The sequence below is a fragment of the Myxine glutinosa genome, chromosome 1 (genome assembly GCF_964187855.1).
Source record: "Myxine glutinosa chromosome 1, kmMyxGlut1.1, whole genome shotgun sequence".
In the NCBI taxonomy this organism is placed as follows: Eukaryota; Metazoa; Chordata; class Myxini; order Myxiniformes; family Myxinidae; genus Myxine; species Myxine glutinosa.
Window position 1 is genome coordinate 15,341,787 of NC_136261.1, and position 23,312 is coordinate 15,365,098.

At 42.5% G+C, this 23,312-nt stretch overlaps 1 protein-coding gene across 1 annotated transcript in view; it reads right to left on the reverse strand.

Annotated features, from left to right (window-relative positions):
- The window catches only part of LOC137421421 (uncharacterized), a 139,998-nt gene that overhangs the window by 17,613 nt on the left and 99,073 nt on the right, over window positions 1-23,312 (reverse strand). The window contains exons 9-12 of the mRNA XM_078770882.1: window positions 5,865-6,004; window positions 4,642-4,724; window positions 4,429-4,506; window positions 1,027-1,080 (exon numbers count right to left, since the gene is read on the reverse strand). Of these exons, the coding sequence (XP_078627008.1) occupies window positions 1,027-1,080; window positions 4,429-4,506; window positions 4,642-4,724; window positions 5,865-6,004 (355 nt within the window). The remainder of the gene's footprint in view (window positions 1-1,026; window positions 1,081-4,428; window positions 4,507-4,641; window positions 4,725-5,864; window positions 6,005-23,312) is intronic.

Sequence of the window (23,312 nt, forward strand, 5' to 3'; positions counted from 1 at the left end):
TGAAGTCTGGCAACAATCATCAAGGCCACAACTCGACTCTAACTGCCACCTACTGCAGCTGGGATGGCGATTTGCCCCTCCAGCACCAATACTCCAACTACTAATCAACATCGACGGCAGCTCTCGTCTCAATCTCCAATCTACAAAGCACTACTGACTGATCTCCAACTCGTGACATGCTTCTGACGGGTCTGCCACTCAAACTCCAGACACTCCTTTCGCTGGTCCTCATCAGAAACTCATGATGTGCCTCTGACTGGTTTCAAACTCCAACTTGTGGCACTCTTCTGACTGGTCTCTAACTTCAACGAGAGGTGCATGCTCAGTTGAAGGGTTTTTATTGGCTTGATGTGTGATGTCACCACCACTGCTTGATTTGACTCACTTGTCCCAATGTGACCTCTGGGGCACAGAGCAATGACCGCCGTGATATCACTCCCTAAGGGTGTCACCCACTCGGGCGCCATGACAGCATGCACATGGTTGGGAAAATAAATAGAGTGGAGAGGAAATGGAAAGCACATACAAAAGAGAAAATATAGAGGGCTGGATGGAAGACGAGGGACTATCCACATTCCACACAATTATTCCTGATGGCTAATTGTGTTTATTTTGAGATGACGAATGGAAACATTCATTAGCAGATAACTGTCCAAATAACGAATCCCTTCATCTCCCCCCCCCCCCCCCCCCTAACCCCTTTAAATCATTTCCATCACAATATATAAATTTGAAAAAAATAGTGCTGAAGAACAACTCACTCCCAAGCTCCCTCAAAGCTACTTCAAGCAAACTTGTGAAGTGCAATTTGCCATGCAAACTGCTTGCTCTCCTTCCCTCCATCACCCAACCCAACCACCAAATATTCGCACTCCATCTCCCCAAGAAAATATAATGGAAAAAGCACAGCATTGAGTAGGAATGCAACTGAATCAATTCAACAACACCAAGAAATCTCCACAAAGTGATTCACAAAACAAAAGGCAACAAAATGTATTCAAAGAGCGAGTGCAAAACTCTCATCACCTTTTTGATCCAAAGCTTCCAATGCTTCAGGTTCAACCTTTATAACGTGAAGATCTGTAAACACATCACATTAGAGACTAATAATAATGTTTGTGTGCAGACAAAATCCAAAACTGTAAAAGCAGAAATTCATCACTACATTAAACAATTCCCTCTTCTTTCTCCAATTGTATTTTGTTGTTGCATACAAAGCCAAGGCTCATGAAAGAGGGAGAGCATAACAGAACAAAGAACCAGGAGGAGGAGGGGCAGAGAACACCAATGGCAGCGTTGAAGGATAAAATCGAGGAAAACTTGGACAAACAGGAACGTCACTCGGTGGAGCGCATAGTCTCGCCTCGTGCGCTCATTTTGAGCAAAACTACCATCGTGAACTGAATATGCTATTATTATGGCACAATGATATTGTTACGGACGCGGCTAGGATGTTGATTGGCCGAGCGGATGGCCGCCGCGCCCGAACAGTTAGCCTGACTAACCCGATTTCTGGACGTTGGCCAAAATCGCGCCACAGATATTCAATAGGGAAAAGACAAAAGCGAAGGATGTGAAGAAGAAGAACACCAAAGCAAAAGGGTGGAAATACGAATATAATTTATTACTATTTACACAATCAAAGAAACCAAGGAGGAAAGATAATAAAATAAAATAGAAAGAGGGACAGACCAGAAGAACACAGTGCAAATTCCTAGCTTACCTATAGCAGTCTTAATTAACCCAGGGACAGAACAAACAAAACAAACTCACGTACACAAGAAGGATGGAATCGTTGGAATGAATGCTGGAAGGAGGAATGGGAAGGTTCAGCTGGGGCAGATGGTTCGGGGTTTGATCCCGCATGGGACGTCGGGCTGGACCTCAATGGCCACCGATGCCACCGCAATCTGGTTCCCGCGGGGTAACGGGTCGAAGCTGCCTGGTGGAGTCAACGCTGCTTGTGGAGCCAAAGCTGCTGGTTCTCTGGCTCACCTCAGGACGCGTCTCCCTTCTTTCCCCGAGGGCTCGTCCAGACTCGTCTGCCGTCTCTGGCGCAACTCTTAGAACTCTGAACTCATCTGCCGTCTCTGGCGCAACTCTTTCTTGGAACCTCTCTGGCGCAACTCTTTCTTGGAACCTCTGGCGCAACTCTTTCTTGGAACCTTTGGCGCAACTCTTTCTTGGAACCTTTGGCGCAACTCTTGTAATTGACCTCTCCCTCTCTTGCTTAGTCCAACAACAACTTCTCGGCTTTCGCGCGCGCGCTTTATAGCGCCTCAGGCGATCAAGCCGCTGGTGTCCAGGACACGCCCATCGGTCAGCTCGCCTCGGCCCTGATTGGTCGGCACAGCCCTCTGGCTCCGCCCTTGATGACGATGGGCGGGCACGCCCTTCTTCCCCGAGCTGACCACGCCGTAATGGCGGCAAATGCAGTTGGCAGTAGAGGTTTTGGGAATGGGAATGAAAGGGGATCTATCTATTTGAATTCGGTGCAATGGAGTATTAATTAATGGAAGACAAAGCCTTAACCTAATACACAGAATAAGGAAATAAACTACTGAACAGGGATATATGGTGTCCTTCGTGTATGCTTTATGGAATTAACTACGGGAATGCCCTTTCACCTTTATACAACACTGGAGTAAGGAGGGCGATATTTTACAACAATTTACACAACAACAAAAAAAAAACATTCTCATATCCACAACAATATTATGGACCAGATATCCATATAATACATATGCACATTATTATGACACATACATTGCCATTATCCATAGTGTTTGTCGACCATTTTTGTGCACATCGATATGAAATTGCATCAATTCAGATGTATATGAAAAAAAATTCCAACTATGTTCCCAATGGGGAGTCCATCATATGTATGAAGTTTCGCTTCAATCTATACAGTAGTTCTGGAGAAGATTTGTGTGCACCGTTTGTATTACCGATTTTTGTACATGACATCAACAGGTGCAGAAGGATTCCTGGCAATGATGCACGGCGAAAGGGAGGACTCAGTTTTCACTCCTTTTCTTTGTTTTCTTTCATTCTTGTTTGTTTGTTTGTCCGGCAAATATCTCAGCCATCCTTTGAGCTCGGAAGGTTAATGCTGACACAATAGTGAGCAAGTGATCTGGCAAAACAGTATGTCTTATTTTTTGATTAATCAATTAATTATTATCCATTTATTAAGTATTTATTTATTTATTTGGCATGGCGGCGGTGTACTTTGAATGCAGCTCCACTTGTTTACATTATTTTCACTCCAATATAGCCACCAGACCACGTGACCAATAACGTCATAAATTTATTTCTTCATTCACAGAACAGATACATGAAGTTTCAGGATGAGGGTTTTGATTCAACCAGTTTTAGCTGGAATACCACTTCAACGATGATGTCATCATTATCACCCTATGTACCATGTGGGGAGTTGATGACATCTGGCAAGCTTCAATTTTTTTTTCGTTGAGCAGATTCGGAGTTGTCCATTTTTTTTTCTTTTAATCCAATATGGCTGCCCCACCATGTGACCGATGTCGTCAGAATTATAAATAAAATATTCTCCAAGGGTACTCCTTCCTATGTTAAAGGTTTTGCATTGATCGGACGGTTATTGAAATGCACAGTCTTTGTACATCTGGATAGAGAGTGGTGTTACAATTGCCTGGCAACTCTTTTGGAGTGAAACAATGAAGGGATATTGGGATGAAAATGGTTTGGAGAGGAGGGAAAAACTTTGCAATGATTTGGGCTTGTGGGTGGGAGGATTAACAAGGATAGAAAATATCATGGTTTTGTACGAGGGATGATCCGAAATTGATGGTGAACAGCTGTTTCGAAAACATTGAGAGAAGAATGATATTGAAGAGAATGTGGAAGTTGGTTGCACAGGCTGAAAAAAAGAGGAACGAATGAGTGGAGGTGAGCAGAAGGGAATGACGTTTGGGACTTTGGGAGAACAGAAGATAGGAGTAAAGGAACCATGACATAATCTAGGGAGTCGTAAATTCCGACACGTGCACCCTTCGGGGCCTGGTGATGATGTCATGCAGCACCTGGTGAGGAATAGGAAAGGAGAGGTGGACAAGAATCCGATTCCCAAAACGTAATTCAATGGGAAACTTTGGCTGGGAAAAACCAACTGAGGGAAGGCAAGATGGTTTATTGGTCATGGAACGAAAAATGTAAAAGGACCTTCAAGGAACAGCAGCACGTTCACCTGTACTGTGCTACACAGCGAAGGTGCACTGATTTACACGATAAAACCACCTTGTGAGGTGAGGTACCTGTCGAGGTCGATCAGAACACCAAGCAAGGTTGTAATCTCATTAGTCCTTGCACGAAGGACATGTCACGTTGACCAAACATTATTACCACGTGACGAAAGCATCAACATGGTTTTTGAACTTCTTCTCTTACCTGAATAATCGGAAGGTGCGATTTGCAGTCCACAGGTATCGTGTTCAACTTCCACAACCCCCATCTCTCTGTCTCTCTCTGAGGACACCGGGAGGATATTAACCAAAAACCTCGTGATAAAACATCCGCCGGACACGAGCAAGCACATATTGGGGATTCCGGGGGAGCAGATTCGTCACGTTCAAAAACAAAGCAGGAATATTGAGTTTTTACCCACAATTCCAAGGCTGTGCTGGCTTAACCGGTAGGGCCGCTGGCTTAAGATCTCAGCGTGTTGAGTTTGAGCACCTGTCGTGCTGTTGAAACAACACCAGGTGGGTTGACTCAGTCTTCTATCATCTTTCCAAAGTCAGTAAAATGCGAAACAGATTACTGGTAACCGAGGCACCGCATCAGCAGCAAAGAAAATAAGCCACGCTTACCAAAAATGATGTAACCAGTAGACACAGTCTACATAGCAAGTAACACCAACTACAATTCCGAGTCAAACCTTTCTCGTTAACTGTTAACTCCAGGAATAACACACCGCTGACAATCACTCTTTGCTGCTATGTTTACATGCGTGAACCTTTTTACTGCTGTGCTCAGAAATGTTTTTTTGCAATCTGTTGATGCCATGTCGTTGTAGTGTGTGCCTGTGATCATTGCCTTTTTATTATCATTTTTTTCCACTGGAAAGGCGGCGGCTTCCTGCTTCCTGCTCATGTGAGCGAGATTGTTGCCACCATCTTTGCCTTGCTTTATTGATCAGCTGTGCTGAAAAGGAAGTTTGGTGTCTCGTCTTATCCAAAGAATTTAATCATGCCATTATTCCTGGATCCACTGTTCTCTATTATCCTCCGCACTAGCTAGCCTCACAGTAGGAGTCCAGAACCTACTTTCATGCTCCTTTGAGCCAGATGTCAAAAGCTGGACAAGGAAATAATGGATGAGAATATCGCCAACACCTTGACGACCAACTGTACTAGAATAGCAGACAATACCGGCGACATTATCCTGGGTCGTCCTTTAACCGCTGCTGTCACGAACCCTCTGTCGCCGTTTCCATGGCCACCGTCAGCCCCATCACTGCTGTGTCCACATCGGCTCCCAAATTAACGACCTGGCCATCATTGGCATTGGCAATGAATTACCGGCGGCGCTTTCCCAAGCCGAACGGAATAGACGTATTCCTGAATATTTGAACGTCCATGTTCTTCATAACTTGGAACACGAGCGGTCCTTCCTTTAATCAGGAGAGTGGACCGAGTTCTTCCTAAAGACGATACTTGTAAGGAAGCCACCAGCCATAGACTGCTTCACCATGCAGTACACGCAGTACACAGAGCTCACAACTCTGCCATTCTTGTGGCTACAGCCATACATCTATTACATCTCAGCTGAGTGACTCCAATCGGCAATTCTAATGGAAACCTAAAACAGAAAGAGGAACCAACAAGTCAAGTCGAGGAGGACGAGAGCTGAAAAATGTGGGCAAAAGCTGCAGGATGAAGTCCTTCAGGTTCAAGAAATTGAGCGCCAGGCCAATGAGATCAAGTGCCAGTCTCTGAGGGAACGCGAAGCCTGGGCTGTCCATCTAACAAGACAGACGTCCGAGGAAGGCTGAATGGGAACTGGAGAAAGAACGGATAATGGTGTCGTTTTTGGATGCAGGAGATGAGACACCAACATCTCCATCCAAGTAGCCGACAGTCACCCCTCAGCGTGGGATTCTGCATCGTGCGAATCGTCATTTACTCCATCAGCTCAACCAAACAAACTGTTGCCAGCGCAGCTACCGCCACAGCAACCAGAGCCGATAATATAAATCACTGCAGACCTACAACCTACTCTGCAATTAATCATTAATGACAATACATCACCGATTGAGAATGGGAAGCAGACGCATCAAATTATGTGTTTTGATTGAGTCTGATCAAACCTGGGACCCATGAGATGGCTGCAGGGATGTCAACAGGTGGACATGCCCTGGCATATTCATCCACAAGCAGCGCTCCATTACAACCTTCAACTTTTAATCCAAAAATGATAGCATGTCATCAGGCACCGCACCTGCCACCTTTGACTTCACCACACGGGCATCCAGCTTACCCATCCACGACGCCTGCCACATCCAACCTAAAGGACTTGCTGATAGCTTCATCCTGTGCGGTACCGAATAAGAGTTTGCCATATTTTCAGAGTGGCAGAGAAAGTGATTTTGCCCTTCTCAAGCTGGCATTGGATACCCTAATTAGCTATCACACAAACTTGCAGATCACACATACGAGCCCTGCAGGACAAGTATGGACAGCCGAGGAAACTCGTACAGAGTGAAAGTGGCGCCATCAGAAACATGGCAGCAGTGAGGCGTGGAGATGCAGAGGACTTTCAAGACTTTGCTCTGGCAGTGCACTCCCTCCTGGGTATGTTTTAATCTCTCAAGGGTGAACAATGAACATGGATTTCAACAATGTGGCTCACGTGTAGACAGGCTAATTAGCAAACTGCCATGAAGTTATCGTGATGGATTTGTCGAGCACTGCATTAACTTAGGACTCTTGAATGCAGATTATCTTCCTATAATTCACCAAATGTCCGTCTGTCTATTCGAAGGTACCGCACAAACGGCTGAACCGATCGCAATGATATTTTGGGTGGGTAATTCTGGGACCCCCTGGAGTAAAATAGGCTATATTGTTTTTCCAATTTTTCCAATTTCCCAATTTTTCAAAACACGATGGAATAATATTTACCGATATGAACAGTGATGTGGCTTTTGTTGAAATTCTACAAATACTGTTTATTCTATGCACCAGGAGAGAGAAGATCGACTCCTGACAAACTCTTCCTATATAAACGTGCGGCTCTGAAGTAACATGAGAGCATGTGCAAAGCGACTGAGAAACAGGTGTAGCAGCCGCTTCCGTTTTGCAGAATTCAATCTTTTTTCAAAATGGGCATCATGTAGTTTAGATTTTGATGATTTGCGTGTGATATGATTCAACAGATGTTTATATGAATGGTTTTAAATAAAAAAGAACCTTCAATTTCTGATATTTTTCCTTTTCATTTGGGCTTCCCAATTGAAGCCACGCCCCGAGGGCGGGTACCGTTGCTCTTAATCAGAACGACACTTTGCACCATCTGGCAGGTTGGATCCAGGGAAAGTTCCGAGCTAAATGTTCAGTGAACCAAGCAGTTGACCTCCACAAATGCGAGGGCCCTGGATAAGAGAAAAAGGATGATTCCAAAAGGACCATGCTTTTGAATTCAACAATGGAGCAGCTGAACTTAGTAGGTAAACTTGAAACATTACTGCTCAGACAGTACAGGAAGATGCGGTGCAGTGCACTGGTGCTTCTGTCAAGCTCGAAATATCATCAGTCGAGAACCCGAACCAAAGGCATGTGATAGATGCAGCATTCACTGCAACAATGCTGCGCTTATGAGTATTCTTTCCCAGTGGCTTCTCTTAGAGACGGTACCTCTACCGAGCTGGGACACCACTCCCTCTGATAAACAAGCCTCAACCAACAATATTAATCTGGTCAGATTACCGCACCTCATATTACCAAGGCAACCAATGTGGTTCGGCCGAAAGGGTGCTCCAGTGGCATTTTCTACCAACCTGGGCTGGTCTCTAAAAGGACCAGCCAGTGTACTGCAACAAAGGACAATTCAGTCATATTGCCTGTTTCCTGCCGTCATGCCTTAATCACCAGACCAAATGAAAAATGTGGAGAGACTCTGACAGACATGAATTCCAGAAGTCAACCTTTTGGGAAACAATGTCGGTGGACATGCAGGCCTTACCCGGCCCTTCACAGAACAAAACTTGGAATTACCTGGTTGTGGCTGCACAGCAGTGTCTCAATCGGTTGGCCTCAAATAAAGACTGTCCTACCTTAAGCACTCACCAGAGTGGGGAGACAGAGAATATTCTGTTTCCATGCTCACAGCACGATAGTTTTCCGGACCACGTCCAGACACTTGCCACGGGTAAGGATTTACCCCTCTGAGGCCGACTGATCTCATCAGAGAAGGAGGAAGACTACAACAACAACAACAACAAGCATTTTAAGGCCATTTTCCCTGCTTGAGCGGGGGTTAGCCTTGCGGGCCCCATGACAATCTTCTGCATTTTGCCCTACTTTCTACATCTCACCTTGTTAACCCCCTTTCCCGCATTTCTTCTTCCACCATCTTCATCCAAGTCTTTCTCGGTCTTCCCTGTTCTCTACTTCCTTCTTCATTCATTTCCATCACTCTTCTCAACCAGTCACTTTCATCCTTCCTCAACACATGACCAAACCATCTCAACCTGTTTCTCTTCAGAGCATCCATCACAGGATCTATTCCCATCATCTTTCGCAATTCATCATTTGTCTTCCTCTCTCTCTACAGTACTCCGCACATCCACCAAACCATTCGCATTTCCACCCTTTCCAGTCTTCGTTGCTGCTCTACGTTCATTACCCATGTCTCGCTCCCATAAATCATTCCACTTCTCACACATGCAGCATACACCTTTCCCTTCAGCTTCAATGACACTTCCCTCCTCGTCAGCACGCCACTCACTTCCCGTAACTTCCAGCAACCGTTGCTGCGTCTGATACACCTTCTCCATTCAGCATGTCTCCGAGGTAGCAAAATGTTTTCACACCTTCCAGCTTCACGCCATCTCCAAGATCCAACTCAACATTTCTTCCATCTGCAGCTCCCTCTGTGCACACCTTACAGTTGAATGTAGCTGCCACACTGGTTAAGGACCCTCTCAAACCAGTACATTTTTGATGATCCCACTCAGCGCACATTGTACATTGAATGGAGTTCACTCCGACACCCTTCCTGCACACAGGACACGGCCACTTCCCAGTTCTTTCCACCTCACCACTTGCCATCACCTTTGTCTTTCTGATATTCACCTTCAGACCTTTTGCCTCCATACATCCTTACACTTGTTCATCTTCTCCTTCAGTCCATCCATACTCTCCGCAATCAACACCAGATAATCTGCATACAAGAACTCCCACGGTAAACCCTCCTTCATGTTCCGAGCACCTCCATCACAGCTACAAATAGTAGTGGACTTAGTACCAACCCCTGATGCACTCCCACCTTCACCTCAAACTCACCAGTTTCCGTCCTTTGTCCTTACAGCTGTGCTCTCTCATATATTGCCATCACTACTCTGATGAACCATTCCTCCACTCTGTAGAAGTAGGACTTCTACATGGATTAATTAATTAATACTCTCTTGAATTAATTGTAGTTCTTGCAGGAAAATCACAGAAAGTTTGTATAGAATGTCTGAACCATTTCATCTCTTTATACATATGGAAAATGTATTCCTTGAGCTGAATAATGAGTAATGCTGTATTGGGAATTGTGAGGTGGAAAGAACATGTGGTCGAACCAAATTCTTTTTTAGCAATGCTTGTATGAAATCAGATGTACATTCGTCAGGCTGACAGGGATCCAAAGGGAGTACTCCAGTGAGGATCATGTTAAGAAGTAATAATGTCTGCTCAGGGAGACCCGAAAGGAACTTTTTTCTACAATACATCTGTTTGCTTATTTCTCAAAGCATACCTACGAGGTCTCATGATTTGCAAGAGCAAAGCCAGATGGAACCATAATGTGTGCAAACCCCCATCTTTCCCTTGAGAGGGACTTCCAAGGACTTTTACATGCATAAAAGGGAAGTCGGAAAGCTGGAAAGGAGGAAGTATGACGACGGACGTGCTTTACCGTTCTGCTGCGCAATTCTATGTTGTAACCAAGTGAACTCTGTGACATTTTGTATGTAATCTGTGCTTATTAGACCGAGATTTCTTCTTCCTAATGATACTTAATAAACTCTCCTAAAAGCAACTGATTGGTGGACATTGATGAGACCAGCACAGCTCTCTTCTTCCGCACCTCATCTCTCTCCAAATAATACTTCTTTGACAATGGCGTCCCTGGGTTCCTCGCAACTCTAACAGAGTCCAGGTAAGCTGATACTGGTGTGTCCTTTGCAGAACGCGAGAGAACCATGTGGAGATTTTATTAAATCACGTGTTAAAATCATGGCATGTGCATGTGTTTGTCGAAAGGTTGGTCTGTCAGGTCATGTCATGCCTGCAGCTGGTCATGCAGCAGGTCATGTTGCAGGTTGCAGGTTGCAGCAGCAGGTTGCAGGTTTTGTCTGCAGCAGGTCTATGATTGGTCCACATCGATTGGTGGATTGGTGTGGTGGTCGGCTGACCGTGGTGGTATTGGTACTTAATTGATTTGCCATTGCAAAAATGGGGTTGTGTACAATTGAGATGATTTGTGTGTCAAATGTGTGCATTTTTGTGTTTTAAACTCACAAGGCTTGTGACAAGTCCTGTGCACAACACAGACCTGCCCCAGGTTTTTGTGGGTGTTTAATGTTTAATGTGGGAAGATGTTTTTTGTCCCCCGTCGCACCTCGGAGCGAAAGGGGGACTATGGTTTTCCCCTCCGTCCGTGTGTACGTCCGTCCGTCCGCCCGTCCGTGCGTGCGTACGTGCATAAGCGAAGAACCGCATTCGAATTTGGTGTGTGGGTGCAACCCACGTCAAAATCCAAGATGGCCGCCGCCATGTATGTCTGATGCCATGTATGTCTGAACCTTGTGAGCTGAATATCTTGAAAAATAAGCGAAGTACCAACTTCTAATCTGGTGTGTGGGTGTATCTAGGCACAAGGAAGAACGCTATTGAAAATTGGGTCACCACGTCAAAATCCAAGATGGCCGCCGCCATGTATGTCGGAACCTTGTGAGATGAATATCTTGAAAAATAAGCGAAGTACCAACTTCTAATTTGGTGTGTGGGTGTATCTTGGCATAAGGAAGAACGCTATTGAAAATTGGGTCACCACGTCAAAATCCAAGATGGCCGCCTCCATGTATGTCTGAACCTTGTGAGCGAAATATCATATCATAGCATGTTTTCTGCGTCTTCCACTTTGGCAACTCACATCACTTCCCCGACGGGGGACCTAGGCGTAACGCTTTTTTTTCTTCTTTTTTTTTGTGAGTGGATGTCGGGTGTTTAATTGCTTTGGCATTGGAAACATGAGGTTGTGTCCATCTGGGTTGACAAAGTGGTTTGTGTGGTTAACATGTTGTTTTGTGGTGGTCAAATTGTGATTGTTAAATGTGGTTTGTGTGGTATGATTGTGGAAAACAAAGCTGGAAAATAACTCCACGTAAAGACGGATTTTCTGGTTAATGACTTGCAGCTGGTTCAGTGCGGCAGGCACTCCGATGTGCACACTGAGATGGAATGATCACGTGACAAACTGTTTAGGAATGTGCTTTGTCCCTTGGTGCAATTACTAACAGATGTTAATACAGAAGGGAAAATATTTTGAAAAAACGATGCATGGGACGGTTTTAACTATTACACATAGGAATGAATGCTTTGTTTAGACATAGAGGATCAAAAGCCGTTTAGTCTAAAGGAAAAATGGAGGAATTCGGTTAAAAAAGAGTAAAGTTATTTTTGGGGTAAGCGTCTATTTAATATGTACGCAATTTCGTTTTTATTGCTAAATTGATAAACACATGGTTTATGGAATTGAATGATCGATTTAGATACTTGCAATATGATATGGAAGCATGTTTAATTACGGAAAAAAAGTTAAAACAGAGGCTTTTTCGTACCTTGAGAAAAACGGACAAACAGGACAAAACACAAAAGATTTTAAATCCCTCTCAAGTCGCACAGAGACTAGTGAACCTAATTGTTAGAAATATGTACTTACTTAGCTGAGAAAGTGTGATCAGGAACAAAGACTTAAATCCATCCAGTCGCCAGTCGACACACAGAGAAAATTAAGTGACTGTGTCAGTGTACTGAGAAACACACCTTCTGTTTCCTGTTCAAAAACAACACTTCCTGTCGATTTAACAAGTTTGATGACGTTTCCCAGTTAGTTGACTAAGTAAGATCATTTTTAATATGGTTTGTTTGTTTAACATCAATAAATAAATAGATTAAAGAACAATACAATATTTTCGAAGTTATTGTAAAAAGGGCAGTTGTGCTGGGCAACAAGTCATGATGGCGGAGTTGGCAGAAGCGCTTGTTGTGCAATTATATTGATGAAGTCGATGGGACAATGCTAGGTTATCGTTGAGAAGTAGGGCCATTATGGTGTAATACTTTTCGTCTGAATATGCTACACAATTCTACACAATTTATAAAGGCTTTTCTGAAAAACGAATTATGATGTGGTTTAATACATGACATGGAATGACACTGCCCTCATGTGGAGATGATTGGAATAGCACATGTCTATCTCTCTTTGTCTCTCTAACTCTTTGTCTTTTTTCTCTCTGTGTCTATCTGTCTGTCTTTCTCTCTGTCCCCCTATGTGTCCCTCTCTAACTCTCTGTCCCTGTCTGTCTGTCTGTCTGTCTGTCTGCCTGTCTCTCGGTATATCTCTCTCTTTCCCTGTTTCTCTCTTTATTTGTCTCTCTTTATCTATCTTTCCTTGTCTGCATCTCTCTTTTGTTTTATGCTGTGACTAATGATGCTCATTGATGTTCATTATCCATGGAGTTATTGATATAATGGTAATGTTATACTGTATGCTGATGCAGTGTCATCCTTTATGTCTTTCTATCTCTCTCTCTGTCTGTCTCTCTATATGTCTGTCTGTCTCTCTTTGTCTCTCTCACTGTGTCTCTCTCTGTGTCTTTCTCTTTGTCTGGGTCTCTCTTTGTCTCTCTCTCTATCTCTCTGTCTCTCTGTGTCTAACTCTATCTCTTCATCTCTCTTTGCCCATCTCTGTCTATCTGTCTCTCTCTCTATCTCTATGTTTATGGATTTGGTTCTGATATGATGGATCATTGACAGGGTGTGCAGCTGCAGCTGTTGATGTTATATGATGAAAATGTTATATGCTGATGCAGTGTCTGTCTCTATCTGTCTGTCTCTGTCTGTCTGTCTCTGTCTCTCTTTCTCTGTCTCTCTTTCTCTGTCTCTGTCTCTGTCTCTGTCTCTGTCTCTGTCTCTCTCTCTCTCTCTCTCTCTCTCTCTCTCTCTCCCTCTGTCTATCTCTCTGTCTGTACGCTAATGATGTTATTACAGATGCTGATGTTATTTACAAATATCATCTATAAGCACTGTTGCATGTAGTTTGAAAATGATGATGTCATGATGATGTCATGTGGGATGTCATGTGGCATGTGTAAGCCATATTAGCTTTCCTGTCATGGCTAGTAAAATGTGGTATTTGGGAATAGCTAAAGGGTTTTTAATGTATAAAAAGGTAGACATGAATTGATGGCATTTTGGGGTTAAGGTTTAAGGGAATCAGAGATAACTAGAATCCGGGCACTCGGTAGAGCGCATACCTTCGCGGCAGCTACTGTTCTGTACTTGGCATGGGAGTGTATGCGATGTGAAACTTTATGTGAAATGCGATCGATTTTTAAAAATCAGAATTTGAGCAAATCTGTTTCATTCGTCTGTTAATATGCCTCCCCGATTGACAAATCTGCAATTTGAATTTCATTTGAGGTTGAAATGATCGCGGGAGATCGCGTTATAGTGATGACGTCTTGGATGGACATCCTCTTCTTCAGTCGCTCATAACTTTGAGTGAAATACGATCGAGTTAAAAATAGTCAGAATTTGAGCAAATCTGTTTCATTCGTTTGTTAATATGCCTCATCTCTTGACAAATCTGCAATTATAATTTTTTTTGAGGTTGAAATGATCGCGGGAGATCGCGTTATAGTGATGACGTCCTGGATGGACATCTTCTTCTTCAGTCGCTCATAACTTTGAGTGAAATACGATCGAGTTAAAAATAGTCAGAATTTGAGCAAATCTGTTTCCCAAAATCTAATCAAATGTGTCCCGTATAATAACCAATCATCCCACCAAATTTCATGCAATTCGGTTGAATACTTTTTGAGTTATGCGATTAACATACACACACACAGACATACAAATAAATACACAGCGATCAAAACATAACCTTCCGCTTTTGCGAAGGTAATTACCGAAATGGCTGTGAACCAGAGATGAGATTTAACCAAATAAATTGGTGACAGAGTTTCTGTCAAGATCTGATCTTCTTCTTCATTTTCTCTCTGCCTTTTGTGTTCTTTCTCTTTCTCTCTCTCTCTCTCTCTTCCTCTCTTCCTCTCTTCCTCTCTTCCTCTCTTCCTCTCTTCCTCTCTTCCTCTCTTCCTCTCTTCCTCTCCTCCTCTCTCTCTTCCTCTCCTTCTCCTTTCTTCTCTCTGCCTATATCCCTATTATTATATCTTCATAGCAGAATATCAGAGATTTATTCCTCAGATAAATAATATCGCTCTGACACATGTACATTTTGCATTATGATTCAAAATTGAGCCTGAACCAGTATTTTAGGCCCCCCCAGGATAAAATGGGAACTGTGGAAATAGGGTAAAAGTGGTACCACTGGCTCCAAAGGCCAACGTGGAGAGTCAGGTAATTCAGGGAACTAGGGAACTGTGGACCAGCAGGCTCGACAGGGTCCGAAAGGAGCACAGGACACCATAGACTTACAGTCTGGGGCTATGGGGCCCCAGGCTCTGTTGGGTCTGGGGTACCAATGATTGTGGCCTGGAACCATAGAACCCTCAGGCTTTACTGGTCCGACAGGTGAACAAGGTATCACGGGTTGGCACATAATATGTGGGAATACTCTCGTGGGGCTATTAGTTAAGGGAACAGCAAAATTTGATAAGCATATGGACTAATTGGACTATAGTGAATCTTTCATCGAATAAGTAAATAACTTATAATTATTATTCTAATTTGAAAAAATTTTAAATTTTGAATTTAATGTTTTTTTTACACAAAAAGAATTTTTTTTTCTGCAATTAGTTTTAGGAATTTTTAATTTTTTTAAATTCTTATAATTCTCTAATTTCTCTGGGTTTTGAAATTAGACTTTGAATTTTGGGGGCAATTTGCATTTTTACAATTTTTTTTTTAGAAAATTTGGGAAAAATGATTTTTTTCCATTGATTGACATTTTTTTGGATCATTTGAATTGTGGTTATTATGGAAATCTCAATTTGAATTCAAATTGAATATTATGTAAATGATTCTGGTAACAACGGAGTTATGACACAAGGTATCTGATCAATCTGTCTAACTGTCTCACAAATGAAAGATAAAATAGCCTTAACTGGCCGTAGAAGCTAGATTTTGTGATGGTAAAGGCTGGAAAGATTGAAGGCATTTTAGTTCACTAGTAGGATAAATATATGTATGAGTCGAGAATGGAGAAATGATGTCAGTTCTTTCAGGAGGGGTATGTTAATGGGTGACGACCTTGCACATAGGCCTCAGTGAAATGAAAGGGCTATTCTGAATAGATTGCGAAGGGATCATACATGGTGTTATCTAATTTGCTCATAATTGGGCTCTTAAAGTAAAAGTCTAACACATTGATATGGCCATTGTCAATGTGAAGGATATGTACATTAGATGTAAATTATATGTATAATATGTAAATACTTGAAAGGTTCAGAATCCTGCATGAATGCAAATTGGCGAGGGTAAAGAGCGCTGGTAAAGGGTACTCCTGTGCATTGATCAAGCCGAAACCTGTCACAGAGATGTTGGAAGACACATCTGGATATGTTACTAGAGAACAGAACAGATTACATGTTACATATTACATATTACATCATGTCATGTCATCAACATGTCATCATGTCATGTCATCATGTCATCAACATCAACATGTGCAACATCATATTACATACTACAGATTACACTACATATTGCAACATTACATATTACATATTACAGATTACATTACATTACATTACTCTAGGGTTAAAGAGATGTTGGAAGAAACATCTAGACATTATATTACATTACAGGTTATGCAAGACGACCTTCTAATATTCGACCCACCATTTTGAGCTGTCCTAGAAAAGGTGTTTTGATAGTTGAAATTCCGTGGATGTATTTATGGTGAGGTCCTCAAACACACATGACTGGTAGACGTTGGGGGTAGTGGGTAGTCTAAAAGGCTGGTCAGTCTGCTATCCTTTGTAGATATATGCATATATATTTAGAGGATATATATATGTACCAATGAAGATGAAGATGAAGCAAGGTGGTGAGGTGGACAAAGAAAGGGTCCAAATATATATATATATGTATATTACATATGTGGTTACCATTTTGTGTGGTTCCTTCTTGACAGAACGGGATACCTGCCTACCGACAAGGACGGTTGACTTTGGTGTAATTGAGCATCTACCTATCAGTGGTGACTCATCTACGGACCAATCAGGGAGATTGGTTCGTGGAACAGCCACAGGTAAGGGACGGTGCTCCTGAAGTCAGCTGAAATCGGAAATTATTGAGTGGAGTGGAGAGTTTCTTCCTGGAATTACGAACAATCTAGGAGACAACGCATCCAAGCCTACTTTGTACAAGGTGGAACAAACTCCGACTTTCCTTACAGTACATACAGTGTACGGTTGTAGCTGAAAGTGCAGATCGTCGTAGTTTGCCGAGTACATTCAGTGGGTATTGTGTGATATCACATACGGACAACATGGGAAGTGCAGTCTGAAAACGAAAGGGAGGCCAACCGGATATTCCACAGAAAGGTACTTCTACATATTACATGTACAATCATTATGGTATAGAGGCCATTAAAGAGGTTGAGAACTGGTATTTGTGGACAAAAGGACATGCCAAGGAGTTTCCAAGAGACGGTACATTTGAGCGAAGCCGATTGGAGAGATTAGGACAAGAATTGGAAGCCAGAAAGAGACAGAACCTAATGGTAGACTGGCTGGCATTCCATCATTGAGATGTTGAGTCTAGGAAGTGGGAACAGCAAGAAAGGACAACGGACCTAGAACATAAACTAAAGGTGATACAGGATACATTGGAGGAGATAAACGCGCAAATGCCTCTGAACGTAGGAATGAAAGTGACATTTGTCGCACCCAATCCCGACCCGTGTCCCCAAATAGAACAGCATAGAAGGTCCTCCTATGACCCAACAGAAAATCAGAGATCTGATCGGCAAGGAGGAGATAGAAGAGAAAAAGTGGAAAGAACAAAGGATGATACTGATCAGTGTTTCAGGTGTGGAGAACGAGGACACTGGAAAAGAAACTGTCCGTATTCCAGCAGGAGACAATTTGGCAGGGAAAAACAAGATCGAGGGTACCAGCAATCACCCGCACCTCAGACAACGGACAGGCCTCCATTGTTGCAGACCCCAAACGAGGATTGGCCTCAACAGACTAGATGGACATCTAAACCCTATAACTATAATGAGACCAAGATGAGCAAATGTCTGTGCTTCCTTTGGCTGCAAAGTCTTCTGAGCAAGAATAATTCATTTTTGTTCATTGGCAATGTAACACTAAATTGTTTAAGTTCCATAAAATTCCCAGAAAAGGAAGAGATTAAAATTGAATGCAGATATTGGGAAGTCTGGAAAATTGAAGTAAAAGGACCCCAGATTGGACTTAATTATTGGATACAGTTCAGGAAATCCTATTCTTGACGACTGTAAACGTGTGTTTATGGGGCATCATGGAGCCTTGAAATAAAAGACAAATTTTTGGGAACAATTGATTTACCAATTGGTGGGGAACGCCATGGGAGTCACTGGATGATAATGTGGGTTTGTGGGACAAATTGACATTGTTCATCTGGTATGTGAGTGTGTGTTTTAATCAATTTTGGGTTAAATAATATGGCAATAATTGACCATGAAGTAAAAAGGGAACTGCACATTTTAATAATGATAGACCAGATGGGAAAAAAAAACTGGATAATCTATTGTGGGACAAAACGTTGGTCTAAATGTGGACATTAATGGACAAATGTGGACATTGTCTGTGTTTCAAAAAATTGTGTCTGTGTTTCAAAAAATTAATGGACGAAAATTGATGGACAGACTTTACAGAAATGACACCCACCCTGATATGGAAATAAAGGTTCCGATGCAAACTAGTGTGCATAATGCATGAGTTTGTGTAACTTTCAAAAGATTGCTGAAAACAGCAGTATACCTGTTTCGAAATACGTAAATAACATGATATGGTTGGGATAAAATATCCATGAAATAAAAGACATAATTTGTTTATGAAGGTTATCTCAATTGAAAAAGCAGATGGAAATGCAAAGATTGCTCCTCTTTTGATGTGCCGATTTACAAGCAGCCATTAATTAACAGTAGGAAATTGTGAGTAACCTTGGGATTCCATTTTTCGATAATGCTTATATGAGGACACAAAGCTATTTATGGATATGAGCTTCATAAAATTAAAAGGTAATGATATGCCTTTGGGAGTCAAATTAGTCAAATTTGTTAGGGATCTTACACGGACTTAGCAGAGTCTCTTAGAGAGTCTCTCTGCTCACGAATTTCTGATACATATAAATTTGGATTTTATCAGAATGTAAAATTGTGCTGTAGGAATGGATGGGTATTCGGGGTAGATAATGTTTTAACAAACAAAGACAGAGGTGATAATGGGGAAGAGCTCACTAAGATGAGCCAGATGATTTATGAAAGGAGATTTTTAAATACTCCTTGAGAATAGTAATATTTTGATAAGTACCAGGGAATTGGTTCTGGGTAGAGACAAAATTGTTGAATGGATAACACAAGAAATGGTAATGGTAGACCTCAATGCATCTTGACTTATGAAGTAGAATGACGTAATGAGTGAATAATTTTATGAAACTGGTTAAATTAAATGAGATATTACTAAGACTCAGAGTTATGATTCTTCCTTAGGGAAGTTGGACGGCAGCTCCAAATCAATGGATGTGTAATAAACTGAAGTTTGGATGATATCTTTTGTTTTTAAAAAATAATAATAATAATAATGATAATCAATAATACTAATAATAATAGAATGCATTTATGGCAGTAAACGATAGTGGAATTTTACATGCAGCCGAATTGTCCTGAGGTTATGCATCAATATGATTAGAAATCCCAGGTTTTATATCTGGTGGAGGTCTCATGTGGAAGTATAATTGCTTGGTAGATAAAAAGGTACTGCATGTGAACAGAAACTTCTACAGCCATGAAGGCCAAACAAATTGGGAAAAACTGTAATTGCATACGTAAGTTGCAGATGAGTATTTTGGTAGACCAATTTTGGTAAACAAACTTTATTTGGAAAATATTTCCAAAGGTCTATTCAAATGTTACAGTGTGACAATGGTCAAGGGAAAAGACCCATTGGATGAATAAGATCTGTATTAGTATGATTGTAAATAAAATGTCTAAGAGTTAAGGGATAAGGGAACAAAATTCAATGATTGCACAAATGTTTGCAAGGTTGAGATAAATATATTTGGAAGAGTAGTAGGTAAAATATTCCAAGTTCTGTTCATTAAATGAATTTGTTGACTCTGAATTTAAAAGTTCGAACTTTTGTTTAACGAACATTTTGAAATAAATTGTTTAAATTGATAATTGTAATTGGAAATGTTTAGTGGTGGCTTGCCGAAAAGCTTTGGTGACGGTGTGTCTGGACAAAATAACTAACCATGAAATGGTGTTGAGAGAGGAACCAAATGTGAATTCCAATGAGGAAGACCTTCATGGTAACTTGGAAACAGAAATAAAAAGACTGAATCACATACTGATACAAATGGACGAGATAGCGTCGGAATAATACCATAAAAAGAATGTTATGAATTGTGCCAGTCTCAAAAGGCCTGTGAACTGATGCCACCAAAAGTTTGAAACCATGAAAATTGATGTGGCATAAAGTACCATTTTTGAAGAAAAAATACTACCGGTAGAAACTATTAAAATAATTCAAGTAAAAAAATTAAAAAAAAGTGAGGAATCTATGATAATGAATACATTATGCATAGTTTGTGTGGGATTAGATATTCCTGTTTGTGATTTTAGTTATATTTACCTATTACGAAGGAATTTATTCCTTTTTGATTTGCATTACAAAGACTACATGATTTAATTTTTCGAACTATGTTAACCTGAAAGCAACTTTATACAACTTTAACTTTTAAAAGGAACTTTTAAAACTTTTTATAACTTTAACTTTAATTTTTATAAACTGTATGTTAACCTTTGTGAAGTATATGAATAAATATAACCTTTTATATACAAGATCGAGGCTCGTGAAAGAGCGAACATTAATCACACAGAAAGACAAACCGACACATAAAACATATAACATCGGGAGCGGTAGACAAGATGGGGAGAGAGGGGGAAGGACACAAACACAACATTTGAGAGCAGGGACCGAGAGACATCGATACATCGAGAGATCTGAGAGAGGGCGAGGGCTTTGGGGGGGGGGGCATGGGAAGGGGGTTGGGGGTGGGAGAGGTATAACACATATGTACACTGCCAGGACTTCCAGGAAAGAAGTTGGAATTTCAAACAAGGTGGATCTGGGGTGAATTAGCGGGGGTAGAAAAGATCAAGGTTTTGGATGGGGGAAGATAAGAGATGGTGGTGAACAGCTGTTTTAAAGACCTGGAGGGAGGAGTGGGATTGAAGGGAGTGAGGGAGCTTGTTCCAGAGGCGGGAGAAAAGAGGATTGAAAGAGTGAAGGTGAGCAGTGAGCCGAGATTTCGGCAGTTTAACCATCAGAGGGTTGCTGGCAGATCTTGTGCGACCTGTAGGAATATTTGGGGGACAGAGCACAGAGAGAGCTGTACTGGGGGTGCAAGGCCGGAGAGGAGTCGGTAGAAGACAGAAAGACCACCTACCTGCCTGCGGTGAGTGAGTGAAAGGCCCTCAGAGATAGCTTCATTGCGGGAGATTCCAATAATTCTGAAAGCTTTGGTTTCAACAGCGTGAAGCCGAGCTAGGTGTGAGGCAGGAGCACCGGCCCATAGGGGAGAACAGTATTCCATTGAGCTGCGGATGAAAGCCTTGTATGTGGTGAGGAGCTCAGGTGTGCCGAGGAAGGACTTCGCACGACGGAGGATGCCCAGTCGGCGACTGGCTTTGGAGGCCAGCTTGGAAATGTGGTTTTCCCAAGAAAGATCATGGCAGATAGTGAGACCCAAAAGCTTGAGCGACAGAACTTCTTGGAGAGGATTGTTGAGAAAGTAGATGGGAGGGTTGTCCAGTCGATCTTTTCGGAGAGACATAGCAAGAGTGTGAGATTTGTCAGGATTGAAAGACAGGTTCCACTTGTTTGACCAGTCTGTGATTTTGTCCAAGTCTTCAGAGAGTGAGGAGGCTGCAGACTGCCGATCTGAGGGAAGAGGAATGGAGCGGCAGAGAGTGGAGTCATCAGCAAAGAGATAGAGAGGATTTTCAAGAGAGTCAGAGAGATCATTGATGAAGACCAGAAAAAGCACAGGGCCCAGAACACTGCCTTGGGGAACTCCAGCCTGAACAGGAAGAGGAGATGAGAGAAACCCATTCAGGGCCACACGTTGACGACGACTAGAGAGGAAGTCCGCCAGCCATGCGTGGAGATTTCCATGGATAGCAAAGGAGGAGCGTTTGGTGAGCAGAGCGGGGTGCCAGACCGTATCGAAGGCACGTGATATGTCGAGAGAGACAGCTCTAATTTCCTGTTTGGCATTGAGGACCTCCATCCATTGTTGAGACAGCAGAAGCAGCATGTCCAGAGTAGAGTGACCTGGTCTGAAACCAAATTTATGATCAGAGATCAAGCCATTGGAGAAGAGGAAAGATTTCATATCCGAAGCAATGATGGAATCCATGACCCTGCTGATAATTGGGAGAAGGCTGATTGGTCTGTAGTTGCTATGATCTGTTTTTGCACCTTTTTTGTGCAAAGCGGTGATGTTGGCTGATTTCCAAGCAGATGGCAGTTGACCTTGAGCAAAAGAGAGGGTGAAGAGAACAGAGAGACAGTGAGATAGAGCGGCAGAGCAGGATTTTAGGACCCGTGGGCTGATGCCATCGGGTCCAGTTGCAGAATCAGAGTCGAGGGTTGACAGAAACTTTTCCACCTTGTCAGGAGGAAAGGACGCGGAGTCCGGGAGCAGCTGGGTACGACTGGGTATGGTGGGTACAGAGAGGGATGGGTTTGGGACACAAGATTTAGAGGCAAACACAGAGTTGAGGCATTCAGCTTTTTCACGTGCGGAGTCAGCTGTGTAGCCATTTGAGGTAAGGGAGGGGATGGAGGGGGAACAAACACCAGAAACGGATTTGACCAGATGCCACCAGGATTTGGAAGAGGGAGACAGATAAGAGAGTTCAGTCTTGAGAACGGAGAGATATTGTTTCCTGGCTCACCTGAGGGTGGACACACACTTGTTTCGGGCTTTGTGAAAGGAAATGAGATTTCCTTCCATTGGATTTGCTTTCCAGGAGACGAAAGCAAGTTGTTTCTGGGCAACAGCCTCACCACAAGATTCCGTGTACCATGGACGGGAGGAAGGGTATGACAACTGAAGACGAGATGGGATAAATCTGTGCATGAGAGAGAGCAATTTACTTTGAAAAAATTCCCAGGATGAGTTGATGTCAGAGGTGGTAGAGATGGGAGACCATTCCAGATGATTGATGGCTGCTTGAAGACCGTGCCAGTTGGCCTGAGTGAAATGCCAGACTCGTCGACGCTGAGGAGGCTCTCTGAGAATGGTCAGAGAGATGTCCACTTTGACAAGCACATGATCAGATGAGCCGATTGGAGCAGAAGAAGAGCAGCAGACATTTTCAGGGAAGTTAGTCATAACCAAGTCCAGAAGAGAAGATTCTCCGTTGACTGAGATCCGGGTTGGGAAATTGACAGATTGTGTCAGTCCCAGTGAGTCACAGAAGTCCTTTGCTGAAGAGCCATGGCTGGTGATAGAAGTACTCACCCCCAGCCAACTGGCATGGTGACAGTTGAAATCACCACATATGAGGAAGAGAGAGTTGGGATGGGTAGATAG